This window comes from Numenius arquata, chromosome 22 (genome assembly GCF_964106895.1).
Source record: "Numenius arquata chromosome 22, bNumArq3.hap1.1, whole genome shotgun sequence".
Lineage (NCBI taxonomy): Eukaryota > Metazoa > Chordata > Aves > Charadriiformes > Scolopacidae > Numenius > Numenius arquata.
The window spans coordinates 5,825,819-5,849,839 of NC_133597.1; the positions used below are offsets into that span (position 1 = coordinate 5,825,819).

The window sequence follows — 24,021 nt, forward strand, 5'->3', positions numbered from 1 at the left end:
GGCCATTTGGGTGTGGGGCAGGGGTTCCCAGTCATGGCCAAGGGTTGTGTGGGGCTGGTTGAGTCTTTTGTATCCTGTTTTCACCATTCCCTTCATCATGAGGGATTCACATCCTGTGCAGCCTCTATTCCTCAGGAAGGGTCAGTCTGAGGAGTCTGGATGGGACCTCCATGGGGTTTGGGGACTGTGGGACCAACAAGGGTCACAGCACATGGGGATCGTTTTGGGGTCTGTAAGGATTATTGACTGTTGCTTCCTCCTCAGTATGAGACAGCCCTGGAGGGTGAGAGCACGGGCAGCCTTCAGCAAATGGCTTACCACACTGTCAACCGCCGCTACCGGGAGTTCCTAAACCTCCAGACCAGACTGGAGGAGAAACCGGAGCTCCGCAAGTTCCTGAAAAGTCAGTTTCTGCGTTAGTTTCCAGAGAAATATCCTTCTCCCTCTCACCCCGGTCAATCCTCTTCTTCTCTGTATCCTATCCTGCTGTGCAGCTCTGGATGCATATAAGAAAGTAGAGTACTATGTGTTGAATGTAAGCTTTTTTTTTTTTTAAAAAATTGTTTCTTCTAATGCTATTTACGTATAAAACTTCATTGAATTTGGCACATTTGTACTTAATCCTTTGGTTTTGACAGATCTGGGGGTTTGGCTGGAAAACAGCACTGTTGGGAATTTTTGGGCTCTTTGAGTGATGTCGAGTCCTTGTGCTAAACAAGTGTTCTTCCTTCTTTTAACTTCAAAGACACAGATGATACAATATTAGCAGAATGCAAGTTCTGCGTGGATTTAAGCTCCAATTCAGCCACCCCGGTTTGAGGGGCGGATTATCTTGGGCTGATGCCGTGCAGTGTGTAGTGGGAGTCTAAACCATGAGAGCATTAAGATTTTAAAACAGCTGTTCCAATTTTCTTCAGTTTGCTCATGGGTTTGTCTCCTTTGTAGATATCAAAGGCCCAAAGAAACTCTTCCCTGATCTCCCATTTGGAAACATGGACAGCGATAAAGTGGAAGCCAGAAAAAGTCTGCTGGAATCTTTCTTGAAGGTGAGATCCTTGCTTGTATGCTCTTGTGAGCTAGAAAGCAGTGCTCAGGACAGCTTTACGTGATCAAGCTGGGAAGTTGACTCAAAAAAGACCTAAAGCTGCATCTTTCCTTGCAGCAATTGTGTGCAGTCCCGGAGATCGCGAACAGTGAGGAGGTGCAGGAGTTCCTCGCCCTGAACACTGACGCCAGGATCGCGTTTGTCAAGAAGCCCTTTGTTGTCTCCAGGATAGACAAGGTAGACAAGTGGGAAACTGGTTTTCTGACCCGCTTAGAGTTCTATCTAGACATGCCTCTTGGCCTTCAACGTCTACTACTTTTTGGCAGTAGTAGCCAAAAACTCAAATGCTCTTTGTGCTCTGGGCTCTGCTTGCCCAGAAAGCCATAAAGCTAGGAAAAGTCAGAGTCCATCTCAAAGAACTTGGGGTTTTTAATAGAAAATAGAGCTCAAGTCTGATAGTAATATATTCAATAATTGAAGGCGCTGCTGGCTTTTGCAGATTGTTGTCAACGCCATCGTGGACACCTTGAAGACGGCATTCCCCAGGTCGGAGCCCCAGAGCCCCACAGAGGATCTCAGCGAGTCTGAAGTGGATGGGAAATCTCAGACGGATGGGAAGAAGGCTAACAAGTAAGGGCTCCTCCAGTTTCCCCTCTGCCTCCTTCGGCTTCCCCTCTGCTTTATGCAGAACATGGACTCCATCCTTAAGCTGACTCCATCCCTCCTCGAGAATTGTTTTTTAACCTTAAACATATGCATGGCCTATATATGTTGTGAGTCACTGCAAAATACAGCTATGACTTGTCTACCTGAAGGTTTACTCTCTCTCCTATGTGTTTAACACAACGATATAGAGTCACAGAATGGTTTGGGTTGGAAGGGACCTTAAAGATCACCACGTTTCGGCCCCCCTGCCCTGGGCAGGGACCCCTCCCACCAGACCAGGTTGCTCAAAGCCCCATCGAAGCCCCATATGTCACCTTGCCCAGCAAACGTTTGCATATTTATTTAGGAGTAGTATTTAAGGTCATTGCCTGTTGCTCACCAAGTGTTTATTTGGTGTTACTGGCAGTGACGAGTGCCGTTGTGCTCATCGGTGATTCTTCTCTTTCAGAAGAAGAGAAGACACGAGTATGGCTGCTTTTCCAGAAAAATGATGTTTTGTTAGAAAAAGCTGCTTTGGACAAAAAGACAAACCAAAAAAGTACAAGTTTTGAAGCATCTTGGCTGAAAAGGACATTCCTTAATGATAAACAGGCCCTTTTACAATTTGTCCCACAATCCCAAACGCCTTTTCGTATCGTCCTTTCTGTGTGTCCGTGTTTATAACTGGATTTCACAATCTTCCTGAGTATGTTTCATCTCTGAGGCTTTTCTGAACACTTTCCTGCGCGTGTGAGCTTTATACGTGACATCCCTGCTGAAGAAGGTGTGTGTATTTATGTGGTGGATGTTGGAAAGCCTTGACTGGGCCCATGTGTAGTTAAGAAAAAACACTTTAATGCTTTTGTTGCGTGGTTTTACTGCCACCTCTCAATTATCCTGGGGGTAGATGTGTTTTTTGAACCACTTTAGGTCTAATCAGACTTCTTAGCTTGGACAAGATGCTGGACGAAGATACCTGGTCCCGGTCCTTGGCTGAGACTGGGAAACTCATCGCTCACAGCTTGTGGAGAAAGCCCTGACTGTGCAATATCTTTTTCTCTTCAGGTCCAGGCTGAGGTTCTCATCCAGTAAAATTGCTCCAGTGCTGAGTGTGAGCGAAGCTCATGACAGGATCGTGTACTCTGTCAGGGAAGGCACCGCTGTAAGTTCAGATCCCTCCTGCAATCTCTTCCCGATCCTCATCACTGCCCTGTTCGGGTGCTTGCCTGGAATCCATGTGCACGAGGGTTGTGGCTACTTCAGCCTTGTTCCTGCATGCCAGGTCTTTGCAGAAAGGCAACAAGCAGCCCTAGTTGTGCTGTGGGCTACAGAAAGGTGCAAACCAGGTGGTGGGAGGCTGTCTGGGTAGTGGAGGTCTCGTTTATCTTTAATTTTGGCTGTGTGCAGCTCACCCCTGTGGTACACCGTTGCTTTTGTAGGTCTCTGGCACCCTGTCGCTGGCTGCTATGGAGTCCTTCATCCAGAAGCAGGAGAAGCTGCTGGAGGCAGTCCCCAGCAAAGCTCCTGAAGGAGAAGGAGGCAGAGAAGTGAAGGAAAGATCCGTGTGGGAAGATACAGACAGGCTGGGCACGTCGGAGCAGGTGACACATCCAGACACAGACTCTGGTGAGTTCAGCCCCTCTGTTACTGCTTCACTGTGTCTCCCTTGGTACTCCAACAGCTCCAACATCTGCAGGTTCAGCTTGGAAGGCCTTCAGTGTGAGGACCCGGTCTCCTGCCTGTTGCACCTTGATTAAAAAAAGGCAAACCAAGTTTTTCCAGCCCTTTTTGGTGATTTCTCTGGTTTTTATGGCTATTGGAAGCAAATTGGGTCTTAGCTCAGTTGTGTCACTGTAGATCTTCACCTTGATTTACTCAGGACAGTCGCTGCACATATAAGTTTAAGGACATGCTTCTTAAACTGCAAATATTAAAAGATTGAGCTCTTAGAAACTGAAAAATGGCCAAATTGCAATTTCTTTATAGTCTTGTTAGCCTTGATATGTCCATGAACAGGATTTTTTGAGTTTCAGAGAGGTTTGGATAGGTTTGGTGGGAATAGCAAATATGTCATCCCGGTTCAAGGAATGATGTTCCTGTTCTGATTAGAGATCCCTCCTCTGAAGCTCAGGGGTGCTATGGCCTCTCGGAGCGGTTACATGATTATCCTGAACGCGAGCAAAAAATATGTTTTCTAATCTTTTTCTTGGAATAGTTGGGCTGTATCAGCTGGAACTTCCCAAAAACTTCACTCCAGTGGTTCAAGTTTGGCAAGCTCTGCCTGAAAGCATGTGCTTGTGACAGGATGGGTCTGGTATTCTGAAACCCAGCCTGTGCTACCAGCTTTGCCTATAATCCTTGAACACGGGCCTTGTTTTGGAGCTTCTGGGGAGCAGGACTGGAATCGGAGGCCAGCACTCTGGGTAGAGCACAAGAGATACAGGCAGGCCAAATTAGCTGAACTCTTAAGGAAATTTGACGTAAATGATGTCAAATGCCTGCAGGTCTGTGATGCTTCAGAGCCGAGACAGGGCAGGCTGGTCTGGCAGGGCGAGGGGAATGAATGTCTGGGGAGCAGCTGGTTATAAAGGCAACTGGTTTCCATATCTGCTTACTGGGTGACTTCTCGGAAGAGGTTGGCCGGCAGCTCTCCGAGGAAGGGGACTTGGATGCTACAGGAATAAACAGAGCTTGTCGATGATGCTTTTTGCATGGGGTTGTGGTGAAACTAAACAGCCCGCTCCATTTTTTCGCGCAGGGAAGTCAAGTCTCGGAGGGCAAAGCAAACGAGGAGTAACTTGTGTGTGTCATGCCCTGTCTTTTCCAAGTGAAATGGCCTGGAGTTAATTAATCCAGCTCATATGCAGCAGGGAGAGGAAGAGGAGAGAAGACGTGCTGAATCCCTCTCCTCTTTATCTCCAGCAGTAAATGGTGTGGGAATAGTCTCATTGGCTCTCTGTAGGCGGAGAGTGGTTGAAAGATGAGGCGTTGGGGAAGGTTAGAGCAGGGGAAGCTCCTGTACAGGGGCTCAATCTGCCAAAGGAGCCGACGCAGTTGCCTCAGGTTTGTGCTCTGGCCTATGAGTGGTTCTCTCAGGCAGGTTTGTGGTATATAATAAGCTTGTTCTGCATAAAACGTATGATGCTTTGGGGCCAAGCAGCATAAAGGTAATTCTCTAGCAAGTACAACATGTTTACACCGTAGGCTTTGACATCCTCCTGAGGATCTGAGGGAGGTCTTGCTGTCCCAGGTGTGTGTCACCAGGGATGTGTGGGGATTTTTGTTTTAACTGATGCGTCTGGTTTATCCAGATGTGGTTCATCGCTCTTCCTGCGGAGACTTGGACCTGCCACACGATGGCAGACTGTAGACACCATCCAGGGTCTTGCGCCTGGAAAACTGCACCTTGGAAGAGGGGGAAGCGTTGGTGAAGCCTAGGAAAATAGTCCTCGACAATGTACCTTTCTTCTGGCTACAGTCACTGCCGCCTTTGTCACCTGTTTTGGGCACGCTGTGATCCCCATGTGGTTTGATAATCCCTCGCTGTAACTGAGAAGGAGCTGAGCACTCGGAGCAGCCACGTTCTGGTCTGGTTTTCCCCTCGGTAGGGAGGTTGGGGCTGCTTGGATGAAAGTGGAAATGAAAGAGAGATCAGGGCAGCAGGTGGGAAGGCAGGCTCCCCATTCTAGCTGTGCCACAGCAGGTCATCTTCATGTGGCACACGGTACTAGGCTGGGTACAAGAACCTCAGGGAAGCCGTTGGGGAAAAGAGTGAGTTTTGGATGATGTTTCCACCAGGTTTGCTTAGGCACTGAGTTGGCTTCTTCATCTGATCCTCCTCTTCCTCCTGGCAGACTCTGAGACAGCTTTGGCTGACCTGGCCCTGGACGTGCTCCGTCTGCTGCTGGTGGATCACTGGAGCTGGCTGTGTACGGAGAACATCCAGAAGGTTTTCCACCTGCTCTTTGGGACCCTTATTCAAAGGTAAGGCCTCAGCGACCAACCTCGCAGCACTGGGAGGTGGCATCGCCTTTGGAGTTACAGTCTAAAATTACAGATAAATTCCTTCTGTCGCACCAAACAACAAGGTTCTGTAAAGATGTTGTGTGTATGTAGAGTAAACATCTTGGAGAGCTGTAGTAGGACTTGTTTTCCCCGTGGGCAGCATCCTGTCCTTTAACAACCAGGGAAAGGAAGGATCCAGCCCTGGGAATGGGAGGCTTCTTGCCTGTGAAAGGGCAAGAATGCCCAGCTCCTTGGCTCTCCATGGAGAGACTGGCCTGGTCTCTCTCTGCCCAGGAGCTCAGCTTGTTCTTCCTGCAAAAGGAGAATAAACAGGCACAGGGAACACAGACTTATCAAGTAACAGCTGGAAGTGTGGCTTCCCAGGGCCTTTGCTCTCGCTGTTGCGCCCCTCTCTGATCCGTGGTGGGCCGGTAGTGCCTGCGCCTTGGGCAGTGACCTACAGATGTGTTAGGGAAAGACTTCCTTTCCAGCTGGTATGTACTGGCCAAGCTTTTCTGAGGCCAGTGCCTCTGTGTGGTAAGGCATCGGACCAAGACACACAAACAGAGAGCATTTCTGTTTTCTTGTGTAGGTCAGTGACTATCTCTAGCTGAGGATATGGTTCTTTGGAGTAAAAGGAAAGCCTTACCAGAAGCACTTGCCCCAACCCTGGAGGTTGGACGGGGCTTTGAGCAACCTGGTCTAGTGGGAGGTGTCCCTGCCCGTGGCGGGGGCATTGGAAGGAGGGGATCTTTAAGGTCCCTTCCAACCCAAGCCATTCTAGGATTCTATGACTTTGGCCGGGGGGAGCCTCGGAGCACTGCTTTTCTCACCCCTGTGCCTTCTCTTCTCTCTCAGGCATTCAAAGCCGGTGTCAGAATGTGCAGGGCAGCACATTGTAACCAAACTGGTAACTTAAGCTGCCCTCAGCAGAGGTTGCCAAAGCGCTTTGAGGTCAGGTCATCGCTCCCGTGTCTGTTTCCTTGGGTGGGAGGAGGTGGGTGTTGCTCCCATTGCTCCAAAATGGGTTCTGGTCTCTTGGGGAATGAGCTGGAACCTAATCTTTGGGTGTGAGCACAGAGGTATGAGAGCTTGAATAGGCACGTCATCACCTCCTAATAAGCAGTGTCCCGGTCACCCGGGGAGCCTGCAGCCCTGACACGTGGCATTGGTATTTTCCACTAGAGAAGGTGTCACACACACAGCACATGCTTTGCTCGGGAAGGTGGAGGAGCTCCACAAGTTGTGTAGCAGCGTGAGGCTGAATGTGTTTGTAGCTGCTCCGCTTGGATGGGTCTGGGTGAACCGCGGTGTGCTGAGGGCAAACCTTGGGCTGGAGGTGCTGGCGGGAAGTCTGGTGACTCCTCGATGTCATGATCGTGAGCAGGACAGGGTGCAAATGCACCCTTTGGAGCTAACCCTGTTCTGTCTGTGTCCATGCTGGCTCTGCTCTTGTTCTGGGACAACCTGGGGTCCGCAGGTCAGGTGTGAAGGGGATGGGAAGGAGCTGCACATTGAGAACTGACCTATTGCTGGGAGGATGGTGTTGCTTATGGTTTGCTGCAGGGAGCGTTTTACTTCTCTCTTTCTACTCCCGTAGCCACCACCGAATCCCAGAAGGTCACACTTTAGTCTCCTGAAAGGGAAGAGTGTTAGGGTGGAGGTTCTCCTACCTCAAATCAAGGCTAGGCAGGTTCTTGGTGATCCTGGAAGCCCACATGGAGGGCTGGGGCTCAGCAGGATGCAGGAACTGCCCTGAGAGCAGTCAGTGTCTGCCTGTCCTGCAAGCTGTGGTCTGGTATGAGAGAAGAATTGGGAATAGGGAGGCTCCATGCTGGTTTGCCATAGCACCCTGTCCCTGAGCCACACAGAAGGGTGGCCACTGCTGTCCTGAGCAGATCAAGAAGTCTCTAGCTCAGACCTGCTGCCAGCTGCCCCTCCAGGCACACAGCATAGACTTGCTGGCATTTGTCTTCCATTTAAGTATTGGCACCTTGATCATTGCTCAGCCAGAGGTGGCACAGCCCTGGCACTGGCTTTCTGGCTGGCCCTGCCTCCGGGTACCATTTACAGGTGGAGAAAATACCAGAAGCTGTTCTGGGAGCCTGTGCTATTCAAGGCATCATTGCTCCCATCTCTGAGAACAGGCGGACGAACACGGGGCAGCACACCCTGTCTCTAACTGTTCCTGGTCACAAGGTGTAAGTAGGAATCATCCCCCCACGAGATGAGGTCCTTCTCTGTTCCCGTCACCGGCTGGGTTAGGTGATTGGTGGTGGAAAGATGTCCTCCTCCTTTAGGAGGTTAAAAAAGCCATGTTTTGGGTGTTAGGAAGGGGGTTGCTGCTGAATTCATACTCCTCACCCAGCTTGTCTTTGGTGAGGAGTGTGCTCCTCCCACAGCCTTCTCTGCACTGAGTTTGCCTCAGGCCAGAGCAGAAGAATCCAACAGAAAACCACCAAGAACAAGGTCCAGCTTCTCCAGAGAGCCAATCCCCCCTCTCCTTTGGGGGCTTTCTCCCTTGGTGCCCACAGCCTCCTCTGCGGTGACATCGAGTGATTGCTGTGACCGCACTGATGATGGGACCTCCCTACCCTGCTCCGTTGGCCGTTCTCTGCCTGGAGCATCCCACCACGCTCCTCTTTCCCCTCTCGGTAGCTGAAATAGCTGGAGCCGGGCGCTATCCGTCTCCCCCGACTGTCAGTGTAATGGGGAGAGGAAGGCTGTATGACCGAAAAAGGTATTGTTAAGTAAAAGGGAAGGCCGTGTGTGTGAGATCTCAGCCCTGCGGCCCTCATCCCATTATGTAAGAGGGAGTGAGCCTTTTTTGGAGCCGAAAGGAGAGGTGGAGGGACCCAGGAGGCTTTTGGGGACAACCCTGGGGCCCAGGATTGCTTCCAGCAGCCTCTCGGCACGCTGGTTCCATGCCTGTAAACAAACCCGGCTCCGCACCCCTCCTCTGTCCGCCTCTCGCTTCCCTCCCACCGGTTGGAAACGCGGATCTCTCTCTTCCGTGGGGAGGCTGCAACAGGGACCTGTTTGCAAAGGGGAGTGGATGGGGCTATTCTGGGCTCCAGGGGGGGTGTTTGGTGGAAGAGCTACAAAGCATTTTGAGAATCCGTATGCTTTTTAGAGCCCTGTGAGTCAAAGTGGTGTTAAAAATACACGGTGAGCATGCAAATCGAGCCATGGCGGTGACCCCATGCCCTGCCATCGGTCCGTCCATCCCTGATGGCACGATGGTCACTAGGTCAGTGCCACAACGAGCTGAGGGCAACCGTGGGTGACAGCCACCAGGTACCAGCTCACCGTGTCCTTCGGCTGCTGCTGGGGTTCTCCCAGGTCTACCTCTGTTCCCCCTTCTGTAGGGGAGCCCCAGGATCCCAGGGACGGACCTGGGAGGGTTTTAGGTGCGGATCCAAGTCCGTATGTTTTTCCTAACCCCTTCCCATGCATCACAAGAGAAAGCTGGGGCAGTGCAAAGCACCGAGCGGAGGGAAGGTGTCTCGGCACATCCCAGCTGTCTGAAAACAGCTGAACATAGCCCTGAAACCTGAGCGATGCTGGGGCGTAGAGTCCCTGCCGGGGCTCGGAAGCGCTTGTGTGTATTTAAGGGAGCGTGTGGACCTACGCAGGCAGCTTTGATGGTGTCGTGTTCCACCGAGCACAAGTTAAAATAAATGCAAAGCATCCTGTCTTACCCCCAGGAGCTCAGCGCCACTTGGCTTGCTGCTTGCTTCGGGTCACTCTGCTCCTCCAGGCTTTGTCCCCTGTCCCGTCATTCCTCAGCGAAGCGGGTGGCTTTGGGGAGATGATGTTTCTCCCCAAAGGATGGAGAGAGAGAAATGCTTTGAGACTGATTACAGATGACCATCAGGCTTTTATGAGTGGTTTTTTGCAAGTTCTTCTACCCCTAGTTCCCTTTGCGAGGAGACCTAGGGGTCTGGCTAGCTTTGGCTTCCTTGTAGGATTCCTTGTAGGATTTTCTCTCTTGAGCTGGTTCTCCCAAGGTTTCAGCCACTGCTGAACGAGCACGGGAAAGGAAAGTCCATCTGAGCTCAGATCCACCCCTAAGCTGAGTCCTGGGCCGTGGTCTGGCTCTTGGGCCCTGCGGTGAGGAACACTGAGCCCTGGGGTGGGAGCAGAGGAGAGAAGGGGCACTCAGGCTGTGCACAGGAGAGGTTTTGAGTATGTACATTAAAATGGGTTGTAGCAGCAAGGGGTGGTCTTGGATTTTGAGGTATTGGATCTTGCTGAGCATTGCTGGGGGTCAAGAGCTGGGCAAGGCCACAGAGGACCATAGTCTTCATCCTTTCAGCAGTGGGTCTGGAGCATCTGAATTCTTGGTGCAGCCTAGATTTTCGGCAGGGCGTTCAGTCTGTTAGGGTTTGGATAAACAGCTTGAAGTCCTGGTCTAAAGAGGAAATGCCTTGACCCAGGCAGCCCTGCTTGGCAATGGAAATTATTTGGGCTAGGTACAGCTACAGCACGTGGAGGAAGCTGAGGCAGGTACAAGGAGAATGCAGTTGAGAAGTGCAGGTAGCTGGAGCCTGCAGAGCTGTGGATTACTCCAGCATTTGTCCTTTCCGACCCTGTCCTGCACGTCCAGTGTACCTCTGATGGGACATGGAGGCTGGGGGGAGTGGCATGTGTGTCCCTGGCCCCCGAAGCAGTCTCAGAGCTGGCTGCTACAGAGGTCGCTCCCTGCCAAGGTAAAAAGCACCATCAGCAATGAGGCTTCTGGTGTCCAGGGTGACTGTCACATTGTTGTGGCCTCCCCTCTGTCCTTTCCTGGTTCTCCATGCCATCAGGTTTTGTGTCCCCCCCACCCCTGCGCATATGTGTTGAGGCGTAACAGTTCAGCAGTGTGGCTGGTTTCATGGGGGCTCACTTAGCATCCAGCCTCACCAAGTGAGAACTTCTCAGACCTATATCCATGGCCTGTGACTGACAAAGGTCCTGGGTTGTCAATTTAATGGGGCAGCAAAGGGTCCTTGCAGCCAAGCCTGGGGTCCTGGCCATCCGTGCTCATCCAAAGGGTGCTGCAGCCTGCTCTGGTGGCATGTCTCCTGTCCCTCCTTCGGCAGGGATGTGGCACGGGGCCTGACCATCACTGCCCTTGACTTCTCGCTGCCCTCTTGGCTTTGGGGCTCTGCTGGAGCCTGTGGGTGCCAGGCCAGGTGTCGTGGGCACTTGTGCAACCTCACTGATGTGAGTCAAGGAGCTCATAGCTTCAGGGAGTTGCTTGCTGGGTGTTTTTGTTTTTTTTTTTCCCCTGGTTTTTCTCCTCTTTCTTCCTTGATCTCTGTGCCAACAGAACTGGCAAAAACAAAGACCCTTGGCAGCCTCTTCGATCCTCTTGACTTGAAAGTGCCACCGGCGTGTAGTGTTGTCTGACCTTCTTAAATGTCCTTGAGTAAACCTGCCTGCTGGGGCAGCCAAGCACCTGTGGGCCTGGCCGTGCTGGGAACACGCTGCCCATGGGCAAGCAATTCTGCCCAGCCCTGGCCGTCTGGGGCCATGTTCCATAGCCGAGATGGTGAGCCAGACCTCACCTTGGTGCTGGGGGTCAGCACAAAGCTGGGGTGTACATGTGTCACCCGGGGCAGGACGTGGTTGTGGGTGGGCAGGCAGTGGCTGTGGAGCCTCCCCGTTGTCTCCCTGCGTTATCTCTGAAAAAGATATTAAAGCTGAGGGTTGGCTCGTGCTCTTTGGGCACCAGAAGCCAGGAAGGTTGATGCTAAAGCTGTTCCCAGTGTGGCTGTTCCCAGTTTTCCTTTGGCTTCATAGCTGTCAGGTATCTTACCACACCTGGCTTGGGCATCGCCGCAGGATTTTGCTGGCAGAAAGGAGCTGCCAATACCGGGATGTCGGTGCAGCTGGAGCAACTAAATCCACTCTATGTTCTGGCTTCTTACCTGGGGGAGTCGATTTGGGGCACATTTAGTTAAAGGACATTTGAAATCATACACGGAAGGGATGTGCTGGCAGGCTCAGGTACAGGGCAGCAAAGGTCCTGCCTCTCCCCCGGTGGTGCAAGTGTGTAACCCAGCCTGAAAACCAGCACCGGAGTGTGCATACGAGGAACCAACCTTCTGGCATCTTCCTCCTCGTCTCTGGATTTGGCTGTTTCTGTTGTAGAAATCACAGGCCTGTGGTATGTCAGCAAAAGCGATCTTCAGGCCTGTGTGTGTCTCCGTGTGTGTATGTAAAGTAAATAAAAATCAACTTGGAAACGGGCCTCGATTCAGTTGTCTCCAAGCACCTGGAAATTTTGGACCCGGCTTTGAATCTCTGTCCCAAACAAAATTACTTCTTCCCCCCCCCCCGCCTCTTCTGGAAGCAGCATTCTTCCAAAAACAGCCGCTAGAATGAAGCAAGCACTCTGTGCTTTGATAACAATTGCAACATTATTTTAACTGCATCTCTCTCTTTCTTTTTTTTTTCTTTTGACTTCATTTCAGCAATTAGATCCGTGCCAACTTCTTCCCAGATTTAAAAAAAAAAAAAAAAACACCCAACAACTTCCTATTTCAAATAGAAGAGACAAAGAAGAAAAGGACAGAGAGAAAAGAATGTCTCCTCGTTGGTGTTAGTTTGCCCTGGCTTGGGAAGGGTTAATGGTATTTTTATGTATTTTGAATTTTCAAGTGGGCTAATGAAGCAATCTGCTCGGAGCAGGACCTGGCTGAGACAGCCTGGCCTCTCCCTGGGGCACCGCTGAGAGCTTAATTGGCTCAATAAATACTTGATGAAGATGTTATCGAAAGCTGGGATGCTTTGTTAAAAATCAAGGGGGTTTGGGGACAATTTTTTTTTAAATCATGTAGCTTTCCTACCCCCTTTCTGAGCCCCACGATGTTGCAGGGAGAACATCTGTAAGAAGCAGAGCAGCCCAGTTAACTCGAAGATGTTGGAGACGGAACCTTTTTGTGTTTCCATGATTTCTTTTTGCAGCAGGTGTGTTTTGGAGGAAGCAGCACAGAGCGGTGCCCCAAATCCCAACGCCGAGGTGCGGTTTCGTGCCTACAGGCAGGAGGGAATGATCGGTTCTTCCTCTTTTTTGCCCCATGGTAAAAAACACCTACTTCTCACAGAGCTTCTGCCACCTCCACGTCTCGATACCCGTGTCAAGCAGGCTGAAAAATCCCATTTCCCTGCTCTGGCAAGGTTTTTGGCATGGGTAAGTCTAATTAAGGCACATGGGATGCAAACACTCCTGGTGTAAGCTCCTTGCAACTTAATTTTTTTTTTTTTCTCCTTAATTCTCTTGATGCAGCTGCCCTCAGAGCTTGGGAGGTGCGAGGCTGGCAAGACACTCTGTTCGAGGGGAAGGCACTCGGCCACGGGGCCACTGCTTCGCTGGTCAAACACTTCATTACCATGTGCTCGGGCAGGGGTACAGGACGTATTGTTCACAGCATATACAATTGTAAACTTTTTATAGGGCAGCAGGAGAGGAACATTTCCAGTAAGGCAAGAAGGATAGTTTACTTTTTGTGTGTGTGTCTTTGGCCAGAAGTTTAAAAGGACTCGGGATGCTTCATATTCTTTGCTTTATGGAGGTGTTTGGTTTTTTTTCCCTTTGCTTTTCTTTCCTGTTTCCTTTCTCTGTGAAGGGGTTACCGGTGGCCTGGATGAGTGTGGGTTTGCTTTGGAGTCGAGCGGTGCCAGCACGTGTTCCTGCTGACGGAGAAGGTGGACTTGGGCTCGAGTAGCAGGTGCTAAAAGCTGAGCCCGGGGGCAAAAAAACTCTCCATTTGTGGGTTGGTTTTTTTTTTTTCCTTCACATTCTTCTAACTGTGCCCACTGCAGCTGTTTCTTCAGTTTTACAGCCTTTGCTGAGAAATGTTTTACGGTCAAACCATTGAAATGTTGCTCTTTCTCAGCCCTCGAGTTAAAGATATTCTAGAGGCACAATTTGGGGGACAAGTACTGCGAAGGGAGGGATGGTCTCATGATTTAAGTACCAGCCTTGCTTGATTACTGAAGCATCAGATGCTTGAACGCCTTGTGCGTTTCCAGATGTTGCCTTTTCCTTAAATCCTTTTGACTACCTTGGTCTCACGGGCCTTTTTGGAGCTTCTGGTTAGCAGTGCCTTGTTAAGTGACCTCAGGGAAAGGGAGGCCTTGTTCTGGGGTGGAAAGTAGTAGATGTTGAGCTGGACCTGCTACCGTTGTGCACAGCTCACGTGTATTTATAGAGCTGTTGGTACTTATACAACACACCATGCTAAAGCACACTAGTAGAGGCTTTTTCATCTTTTGTCTTCTTCCTAACGTGGCCTCCAGTTTGTCTAAATCCTTAAAAGCCCCAATTTTGGGGGCATCGCAATTGCTGTTGCTTCGGATGTTAATTGCAATCAGCGTATTTAATTCAGCCATTCCTTGGCTGAAGTGAGCTTAGTTCTTACCTTAACCTTGCTAGACGAGCAAAGTAGAGGTTTGCCAGCTTCCAAAAACTGTTTCTGAATTTGGAGAGTACTGTATTTTCTTATCCGTTCCTGCTCCGTCTTTATTTTCCAGACTAAGCAAATCCAACCTTTACTTGCTGAGCTTTCGCTCTGCAGATGAACTTTCTTGGTAAGCAAGAGCATCCAGCTCTCAGGAGCCAGGTAAAACCAAGTCCATACACTGTGTTTCGCCTGTTCATAGAATCACAGAATGGTTCGGGTTGGAAGGGACCTTAAAGATCATCTCATCCCACCCTGTGCCCTGGGCAACCAGACCAGGTTGCTCCAAGCCCCATCCAACCCGGCCTTGAACCCCTCCAGGGATGGGGCAGCCACAGCTTCTCGGGGCAACCTGGGCCAGGCTCTCACCACCCTCACAGCAAAGAAGTTCTTCCCCACATCTCGTCTCAATCTCTCCTCTTTCAGGGTCAAACCCTTCCCCCTCCTCCTATGGCTCCCCTCCCTGATCACGAGTCCCTCCCCAGCTTTCCTGGAGCCCCTTGAGGGACTGGAAGGGGCTCTAAGGTCTCCCTGGCACCTTCTCTTCTCCAGGCTGAACCCTCCCAGCTCTCTCATCCTGTCCTCACAGCAGAGGGCCTCCAGCCCTCCCAGCATCTCCGTGGCCTCCTCTGGTCTGCGTCCTGACTCTTAGTCTGTCTTTACCATATTCTGCTCTGTCTTAGCAGCGCTTGCTGCTTCTAGGTGCCAGAGGAGGGCCAAGGTATGTACCCCCCGGGCCTTGTTTCTCATTCCCAGGGCATTTCTGCCGTTCCTGTCTTAATGGGCCCCTTCAGCTGACCTTGGAGTTCCAGCTTAAGCCCGGGCATTAAATCAGCTCTTTTTTAGCAGCCATTTCATTCCTCCATCAGCAGCTATTTCAGACAGGGGACCCTTACGGCATGGGCAAGTTATGCACCTCCAGACTAACATCCAGGACTTTGCAGTCTGTCTCTTTGCGTTGGGCATTATCAAAGCATTTGAACGTCTGAGCCCAGGAGGTCACTTTCTATCTATTTCTGGTCTCAGCTGAAGTGTAAGGAGATGGATCAGTGATGGGTTTGTTTTTCTTTCTTTCTTATTAAGGCTCTTTCTTCATGAAATAGCAGAATGGAAATAGCAACTCATCAGCCATCCAAAAAAAAAAAAAAAAGGTCTATTTGTGTTTCTTACTGGATTTATTTCTACCTGGGAGAAGGCGTGTGTGTGCTTTCCGTGTGGCACATGGATCTCAAATGCTTAGTCCTTTAATAGTACGAGAAATCATCTGGGATCTGCTGGCGAGGGTCAGCTTTGGACCAGCACGTATTTGGAGTTCCTCTGGGAGAAGTGCGAGCTGTTAGTCCTGATCCTGGTGCAGCCAGTCTGGAAAACTCCATTTGCTGTAGAAATCTGATTTTTGGACTCGATGATCTCAAAGGTCCCTTCCAACCAAGAAGATTCTGTGATTTTTTTCAATGAAGCCTGGTGTGAGAGCTGAGGAGTTACTTCGCATCCCCCAAAGCGGATGTTGGTGGTGATTTTAACAGGTTTGGGTTGAGAACGGGGAGGAAAAGGCAGGTTACTCTGTCCTGATGTTTTCTTTCGGAGTATCCAAGAGCACCGGCTGCTCTCCCAGGGAGGATGCTGGGCCAGATGGACCAGTCCTGACAGTTCTCCTCTTCCCAGTGCTTTTGGGATGGGTCCGCACGCTGATAGACTGGCAAAAGGGAACCCAGAGCACAGGGACTTCAGTCTTCCTTCCATTTGCAAACAACTTTGGTTTCACTTTCTTCTTTCTTCTCTTCTTTCTTGTCTAGTTTCTTGTTTTTATATATTCTCTGTGGTTTTTGGTGCTTCTTCCCCCTTTCCTAGCAGCGAGTATCCCGCTGTCTGAGGGAGCACCATGCGACGGAGCAAGTTGGCCTCTTCTCAGGAGCTTTTGTGGATGCAAAACGGATCATAGAATCCATAGAATTGAATCACGGATCATGGGGCAAAACTGGTGGAGCCCATTCTCAGATCCTGCCCTTTTGCTTCCCCAAGTGGAAGGTGATGACCTGCCAAACTAAGTTAAAAAATAAGCCATCAATGGTGTTTTGCAACTGTGGGAGTTAAGACCTGTGAGCACTTGCATAATGGCACGTGAGCAGATTGATAGGTGTTACTTCTAGGTCTTGTTGCCCGATTCTGGTGACTTTATGGAAATAAATGAGTTAGAAATGGTAGGTCTTTGGTACAGGGCCTTCCAGCATTCATCAGTCCACTCTTGAGCTGTCTGGAAACACGTGCTGTCTTCTCGAAGATCAGCTTTCACTCAGCCCACTATTTGCTTGATTTGTGGCTATTTTAGGCACGTTCCTAAGGAAAAAAGAAAGCTTGTTCTTTGCTTTCTGTAACCTTTTAAAGGACGGCAAGTGACTGAGATGAATTTCAAGTCAACGTTCAATCTTGATCTCCCCAGATGCAGAGTTGTGCCTTTGTCAGCTCTGTCCCCAAGTCTCTGAACTTCTGTTGCTCCTCCAATGTTTGCTCAATTAGGAAAGCAGGTTGTATAAGAAAACATGTTAATGAAAAACCATGTTAATGAAAGCTCTTGCCTCTAGAGGAGCCACAGTTTAACACTTTAATTTGGTTGGGGATAGCTGGAGGGTTTAACTTGATCCGGGGTGTTAAACTCTGCTGATGGCTGGAGATAAAAACGCTTTTAAGCAATTGGGTTTCAAACAAGGCCTTTTCCCAGGCAAGACTGTGCCGTGACATTTTTGTCCTCTAAGACAGGCAGAAATGAAGCTTTGGATCTCTGGGCCTGCCTTGTGGCAACATCAGCACTGGGGTCCCTGGCGAGGCTGAACGTAAAGGTCACGTCTCCCCATTTCCAGTGTTGTTACTGGGATCACCAGTAAGACCTTGCCCTGAGACTTAACGGGCCTTACAGCTGCACCAAGGCTCTTTTTCAGGTTTTTTAATCCTCTTTCTTTTACCACCTGGCATTTCCTAGTTGTTCATCCTTTAAGACCTGCAGCCAGGTACCTCTTTTCCTGCTGAAGAAGGGAACATCGTGTTGCATCCTGGTCCCGATGGGTGGTTACCTGCCCTTCCTTTGCTCCTGGTTACCTTTAGGTGTTGCTATTCCAGACTCTCCGCTCACGTTGTCCCAGTTGTGTGGGGAAAGACGCCCTTGGCCCGAATGCCTCGCCTGAGAAGAATGCAGACAGTCTGGCAGAGCGCAGGTTAAATAAAGTTTGCCTTGGCAGGGCCCGTGCTCTTGGATGTACTATGAGCTGCCGGGGCGTAGTGGTGACGGAATTGCAAGCACGAACACCAGCTGCCAAGAGGAACGGGTCTCCTGGCCCTGCTTGCGGACTCCTCTCCTCTGGGACTCTTGAAGTACTGGCAAAATCAAAAACCTTCTCCCTACCCCAACCCTGCTCTGACTCTCCCCTCTTTACTCCAGAGCTGATGAGGATGGCTGCCATCGGTGCCGTGTCACAGAGTCCCCGTCTTGCCAAATTGATGGGGACCCTCCTGTCAGCCTCGTTGGCATTGGGGATTCATCCTCTGGCCTCTCCTTATTCCAGGGGGAAAGATTTTTAGGCGCTGGCGCGTTTTGACTGACATCTGTGGCTTTTCCTATTACACGGGGAAGTGATTTCACGTCTGGGTAAAGAGGGTCCGCATGATTGATGTAGAAACTCTCCCTGGCCAGCGCTTGGGTGGTGTGGACACATCTCCCCGGCACAGTCTGCAAACTCCTCGGGATTTGCAGGTTGTAACCGTATAAAGGGCACAGTTTTGGCCCCGCAGGAGGCCCGACCAGCAGTTTTGTTGGCAGGTATTTTACTTTCCTTATAATAGACGTGCGGCGCGGGGTTTTGGATGGGAGCAGCGATGATTTCATTGCTCACCACCGGTGGATGGAGCAGGGCTGGACAGCAGGGGGGTAAGAGAAGCGCGAAGCAGCAGGATATTCCTGTCTTGCCATCCTGGGAGCGTGCGTTTTGGTCTCCAGGCGAGACACCCTGGACTCCTTAGGTAGCAGAGGGACTGATGAGGTTGCCAGACCATGCTCGTATCCTTCCGGTGTGTTACAGGCATTGTTTTAGAGTTAAAACACCAATTTTGATGGGGTCTCTTGGCTCTCTAGTCTGCTTGTGCATGGACATACCTTAGGAGGTCAAGGCCAGTCACATCCCTTAACTGTGCTCCATTTAAGGACCAGTTACTTATGTGGTTTCCTGCGGGCAACAGGGCGATGGAGCTTTTCACGGCTTTTGCCTTTCCCCTGTGGCTTTGCATCAGTGCTTCTGTCTATAAGGTGGGGACCATTTACATGGTTCTGGTGCAGGGGAAAACTCAGCTAATTAATACTTGTGAAAATGTTTAATGTGTAGACTTGGAAACGGCATGTTAACTTCCCCAGCAAGCTGATTTTTTCCCCTCCAGGGCCTCTGATCAGCAGAAAGCTCATGAGCTGGTACCAAGCCTGACTTTCCCTGACCTTTCTCTCTCTCCTTGTGCCCTCAGGTGGCTGGAAGTCCAAATGGTTAACCTGACCTGCACCCAGCGTTGGGTCCAGTACCTCCAGTTGCTCCAGGAATCCATCTGGCCTGGAGGAGTTTTACCAGCAGTGCCCAAACCGGCCAGGACAGAGGAACAGAAGAAAGCAACAGCAGAGCAGGCCCTGCAGAGCCTGATGGGGATCTTGCCTAGTAAGTGTGCCCCAGAGATCTTGAGAAAGGAGCGGTGGGAGAGGCTGGGGAACCCTCCAGTGCATTGGCATCCCTGGAAATGTGGTTACAAACAGCGATGGAGCCTGCTCGTGCCAAGGCAGTGGGAAATGCTCATGACCTTTGAGGTTTGAATGGTTTCCTGCGAGCAAAAACCACAGTTTCCCAGTTGTAGATAGTTTGCATAAGCGTTCGGGGAGCAGCACAGCTCAGAGAGAAAAGGATTCACGTTTCCATGCTTCCCAGATGCAGAGTGGCCCTATTCTCCGTGTTCAATGTGGTCCAGTTCCCACTGAGCCACCTTAAAGGAGGTAGGGCTCAGAAAAACGAGTGCCACGCTGTGCTCCAACCTACTGCCAGAGGGGGGACCATTGCTGAGAAGGCAAATAAGGCAAAGCCTTTGGCTCCTTGCTCAGAAGAGTGGCTTTGCCACTGGACTGGAATCATGAGCCCAGCTGCACTGGATTTCCCTCTCTTGGAAGTTTGACACGGGGACCTTTGGCATTAAAGCAGCTGCTGCCTAATCCCTGGGAGTGCAGTCTGAACTTTTAACTCCCTGCTGCAGCGTAAGGGGCCCTTACTGTCCTGTGGGGAGGAAAAAGTGCTACCAGTATGTGCCCTTCCAGGCTGGGACGCTTTTCTGGTGTTCAGTCCTGTTCCTGGCTGGTTTCTGTCATGGTCACATTGGTTGTGAGGTGCCTCGGGCTCAGAGCACCATCACAAACTGGGATTTGGTACCCACCAGCAGAATTCTGACCCTGTTTCACTACAGTGGAAATGTGCAGTTCCTGAAGCTTTGTCTCTGATGTTGACAGATGTCATCCAAGAAATCCTTGGAACCAGTAAATGCCGGATGAGCTGGAAACTGGTACTGGAGTCCCTGGGCCAGCCCGTGATTAACAGGTAGGCGGATTGGGGTCTCTTTACCCTTTGCGATGGGGCCTGTAAGACACTCTCGGAGCTTTGCCATGAGATTCACCCTGTCAGCTTCTTGGCATGGAACATATCTGGCTAATTTTTTTAGATTTATACTATCAAAGGGCATCTGGTTTGCTTATTATGAAAGTGCACGTCTAGGACAGCGGTCTGGTTGGAGATTATTGAGCTGGTCTTGTTAATTATGTTGCTGGGCCTGCTTAGTTTGTGGATGTGAGGGAACTGTCAGAGGAAATAAGACCAAATCCTGGATTAGTTTGTTTTTAGAAGAGCTTTAGGAGCTGCATGTATGTGTAGGTGGTGCTTTTCTGCATACCCATCGCTGTGCATCTGGAAAGCAATGTTTTTGTGATGAACTGCGGAGAAATGCAGGCGCCACCTCACTCTAGGAGCTGCGTTTGTGTGTTTTGTGCTGCTCAGCAGCTTCAAAGACAACTAGTTTTGGGGGGTGGGGGGTGGAAAAAAGCCCTGAATCATCCCTTGAAACATTTCTTCTGGGGTACAAGATCTTTTGTTTTTCCCCTGCTGCAGTCGGGATGCTTCTTCCTCGCCTGAGCTTTGCCTTCTTGTGTGTCTGCAGCTGATCTCCCAGCTCCCCCGTGCCCTGACCAGCCTAAGCTTTGTCTCCTCTCCATTTCAGGCACCTGGTTTTCTGCCTCTTGGACCTTCTGCTGGAGTTTTTGGTTCTGAAGGGCTCCAGCGATGAGCTTGAGACTGCAGTTGTCGCGCCGTCTGCCTCGGGTGGCCTGGACAAAGCAGGCATTTCAGCACATTAACCAGGGCTGGTGTAGCCAGTGGTGGAGGAGAGAAACAGCCACAGGCATGGGATGATTTGATTTTCAGTGTTTACTGAACATGTCTGGGAGCTTCTCGTAAAGAAATTTTTCCAGCCAGTGCTAAATGAGGCTGGTTCCAGGCTTCTCTGGGTGATGGATTAAACCCAGCAGCAGGAGCTGAAGATGCTTTTCTGCCGTGCAGCATCTGCTCTGTTGCTGACCTGCTGGAGAGCCTGGAATGAAGATGCCTGACCTGTGCTGAGCTGGACAGTTGGAGGTGGACAGCAGGCTGCCCCCAAACCCTCATCCTGCCCCACACCTGAACATCTCTAACATCTAAAGGCAGAGAGCACACAAGATGTGCCTTCGTGGCCTCAGGCTCCACCTGGTGCTGGCACGCAGGGACTTGGTGTGACGGTCTCTTGTTGACAGATGTTTCTCCAGGACAGGCGAAGGGAGAACCAAATGCTGTCTCTGCTCTCTAAGCAGCCTGCCCTGGACCTACACCACGCTATATCTTACCAGAAGGAAGATGGGGAGAGGATAGAGCACAGAAATGTGGTGACAGCCCTGAGGCCAGTGTCAGGGACCCATCCCCACTGCCCAACTAACTGGGAGGTCGAAAGCGATGCAGAAATCCTTAGGGACAAAGTCCTCAGTGACAAAGATAAACCCTCTCTTGCTGCCACTGGTCTTGTTGTGACATCTTTTGCTGCCTGACCAGTACTATGCAAGTAGGGCAGACTGGTTCTGGGGAAGAGAACTGTCACCTGGCTAAAGAGGAATAGTAGTTCAGCTGGATTTTAGGATTACCATGTATTTTGCCTGCTGAGTCACATTTTAGCCCTAGAGGCTCTCACCCGGAAGGCACAGGAGAAAAGGCACTGGGGGGGTGACACGCAGCAAGTAAACCAGCTCCCACACAAAAGCACTTGTCCCAGTAAGCTGTGGAAGAGGAGGGAGCACTTCTGTGCCCGGGAGGAAAACTGGACTCATGTCATGGACAGCCAGTGGGTTAGACCACAGTAACGGGCTTGTGAGCAACCACAGTAATGATTATTTCACCGTGTTTTGGTTTATTCTGCCTGCTACGATAACAACTGTCTGCAGAGGGCTCTGGAAAGCTCATCGGGTCCCCGTGTCCTGTGCCACCCAGTGCAGAGTGGCATGTCACTTCGGCAGCTGCTTTTCCGGGTCATCCAAGACTTGAGCGGTTTTGCGAGTGTGTGCTGCCCGGCTGTCGGGTCTGCAACAGGGCAAACGGACACGGAGAATATGCACCAACGGACCAGTTTGGAGACTTGTTTTGGTGTATTTCCTGGGAGAAATATGGACTGGACTTTGCTGATCAAGGGGATACTGCTCCTGGCGTTGTCTACAGATTAAAGTGCTTAGAAGAGGAGACCTCCCAAGGAGGGACCCTGCAGGATCACAGCTAATTTCCACGTTGCAGCACCACAGGGTGCATTTCATACAGCCTGCCGTTTCTTGGAGCTGGATACTCTGTCCATGTTTGGAGAGACGGTGGTGGGACTCCAACGTGTGTATTACTGGGAGCATGTTCTGCTCTTTCCAGAGGTGGCTCCTTAATAATGGACACGCGGCAGTGTGTGCTTTTTTGTGTTTGTGTGCAAATACAGGGAAGGATTAGCTCGCTGCCAGCAATATATATATTTTTAGGGAGCTCTAAGGACACCCCAAGACTAGACAGAATCCAGTGTAATGGAGCAAAGCAGTTTTGCATCGTTTGAGAGCCATTTCTCAGCAGTGATGCTTTTGAGAGGGTAACTTGCCACCTGCTTGGAAAAGGAGGGGGCATGTGTGTTGAGTAGCGTAAGAGTCGTTTAGGCGAAGTGTTGGGGAATGCTCCATATGGGATAATCCCAAATGGCCAAGGAGCAGGACTCCTATACATCCTTAAGCACAATATCTGCTTGGAGCAGCCTCTTCACCCCTTCCTTCGCTGCCAGGCTCCTCTTTCCCTTCTTTTTCCTCCTGTATCACTGCCCTCTGGCATGGTGTGAATTACTAAATTTTCATTTCTCTTGAAGGAAATAATTTGCCATTTCTGTTGGCGGGCTCCGAGGAGCATAAATTGAGAGCCTGGCGCTTCACTGGGGTGGTGTGACAAGGATTTGTGGTTTTACCAGGCAAAGTAGCAGCATCTCCTCTCTGTTCACAAAGGAGGAGCTGGGGCAGAGAGAGATGAAGTTGGTTTCCTTGCTCAGCAAAGCAAAGTCAGGAACAGACCCCAGGAGTTTGGATTTACAAGATCTTTGTTTTAATCTCCAGAACCTCTTTTTTCTTTCCTTAGAGGAAGGAAAACAGAATCCAGGGCTGCCGGAGCCCTTTCTCATGCTCTTCCTGGCGAGGCTTCAAGCTCCCATTCTCTCTTTCGTAGATCTCAGTCCATTCTCACAGCTGAGGTGAAGCTGCCCAGGAATAGCGTAGGAACAAGTAGCCCCTCTCTGTATCTTGTTGTTAAGGAATACAAAATCCAATAAAAAGTTCAGCTTTTTTTTTTTCTTTCTAATGCCAGTTGATTGCCTCACTGTAATTTTCGGCTTAAATTGAGCACGATGGTGGCAAACTTGTGCATTCAGGTGGGCTGCAAGTTTTATTTCCATTGGACTAAGACTAGAAATACAGCTTTGGTAAAACAAACAAGGCCAACAAAAAAACCTTTAACTCGCTCTCTGTGTGTCAATACACCCAGCAAGCTCCCTTTTTCTGCGGGAATTCGGGCCACTGCCCCAAATCCCTAAAGGGAGGGTGGCGAAAGCAGCTCGTGTTGTATTTCGTGTACTCAAACCCTTGCATCAGCTTTTGTGGGTGCTGCTGCTCAAGACTGTGTAGAAGAGCGCTGTCCTGAGAACCTGTTTTGTTATTAAATAGGGAGCAAACGGATGCTCCCAAGTATTTATGACTTCTGTTCTGACTCTGTGTACAATAATACTCCTATTTCCAACTTGTTTCTGCGTTTGAGTTTAAAATTCTCCTATGCCAAGAAAATCCCTGTAAGACAGGCCTTGGGAAGAGAAGAGCAAGTAAGGCAGAGGCAGGAAAACCCAGGTGGGAGTCGGAAGGTAGGGGGCAGGACCCCCAGGTGTCCCAAAACGCCTGGCTGGGGCAGCAGGGCTGATGGCAACGGGTCTGGGACAGTGGTTTTCCCTCTTGGCACACAGTGGCCTTGGTGGGACTGCTCAGACGTGGGGAAGACCGAAGTCCTTAGAAGCTTGGCCTGACATAGGAGCAGTTTTCCCATCTCTGGTGGCATCAGTGTTGCTTCTTTCTCCCTGACAAGCGAAATTCTTGATTTAGGCTTTCCAGGGAGTGTGAAACCAGAGAAGCAACGTGGAGATCTTTGGGCCTTTCTCCTGAAGAACCACCCGAGAAGCAGGGGTTGTGCGGACCCATCTCCACATCCCTCGGGCGCTGCTGCGTAGGAAGTTCAC

At 50.4% G+C, this 24,021-nt stretch overlaps 1 protein-coding gene across 2 annotated transcripts; it reads left to right on the plus strand.

Annotated features, from left to right (window-relative positions):
- Positions 1-941: 941 nt before the first annotated feature.
- SNX19 (sorting nexin 19) lies at positions 942-23,532 on the plus strand. Of its 2 annotated transcripts, XM_074162357.1 has the most exons (11): positions 942-1,046; positions 1,163-1,282; positions 1,545-1,675; positions 2,756-2,852; positions 3,130-3,252; positions 3,415-3,431; positions 3,776-3,825; positions 5,545-5,674; positions 18,652-18,836; positions 19,670-19,757; positions 20,431-23,532. In XM_074162357.1, exons 1-11 carry the CDS (start codon positions 993-995, stop codon positions 20,564-20,566), a joined length of 1,131 nt encoding a protein of 376 aa, XP_074018458.1. In that variant the 5' UTR covers positions 942-992; the 3' UTR covers positions 20,567-23,532. The 2 variants fall into 2 exon arrangements, with proteins under 2 accessions (XP_074018458.1, XP_074018457.1); XM_074162356.1 differs by lacking the exon at positions 1,163-1,282 and having other exon boundaries at positions 993-1,046.
- The last annotated feature ends 489 nt before the right edge of the window (positions 23,533-24,021 follow it).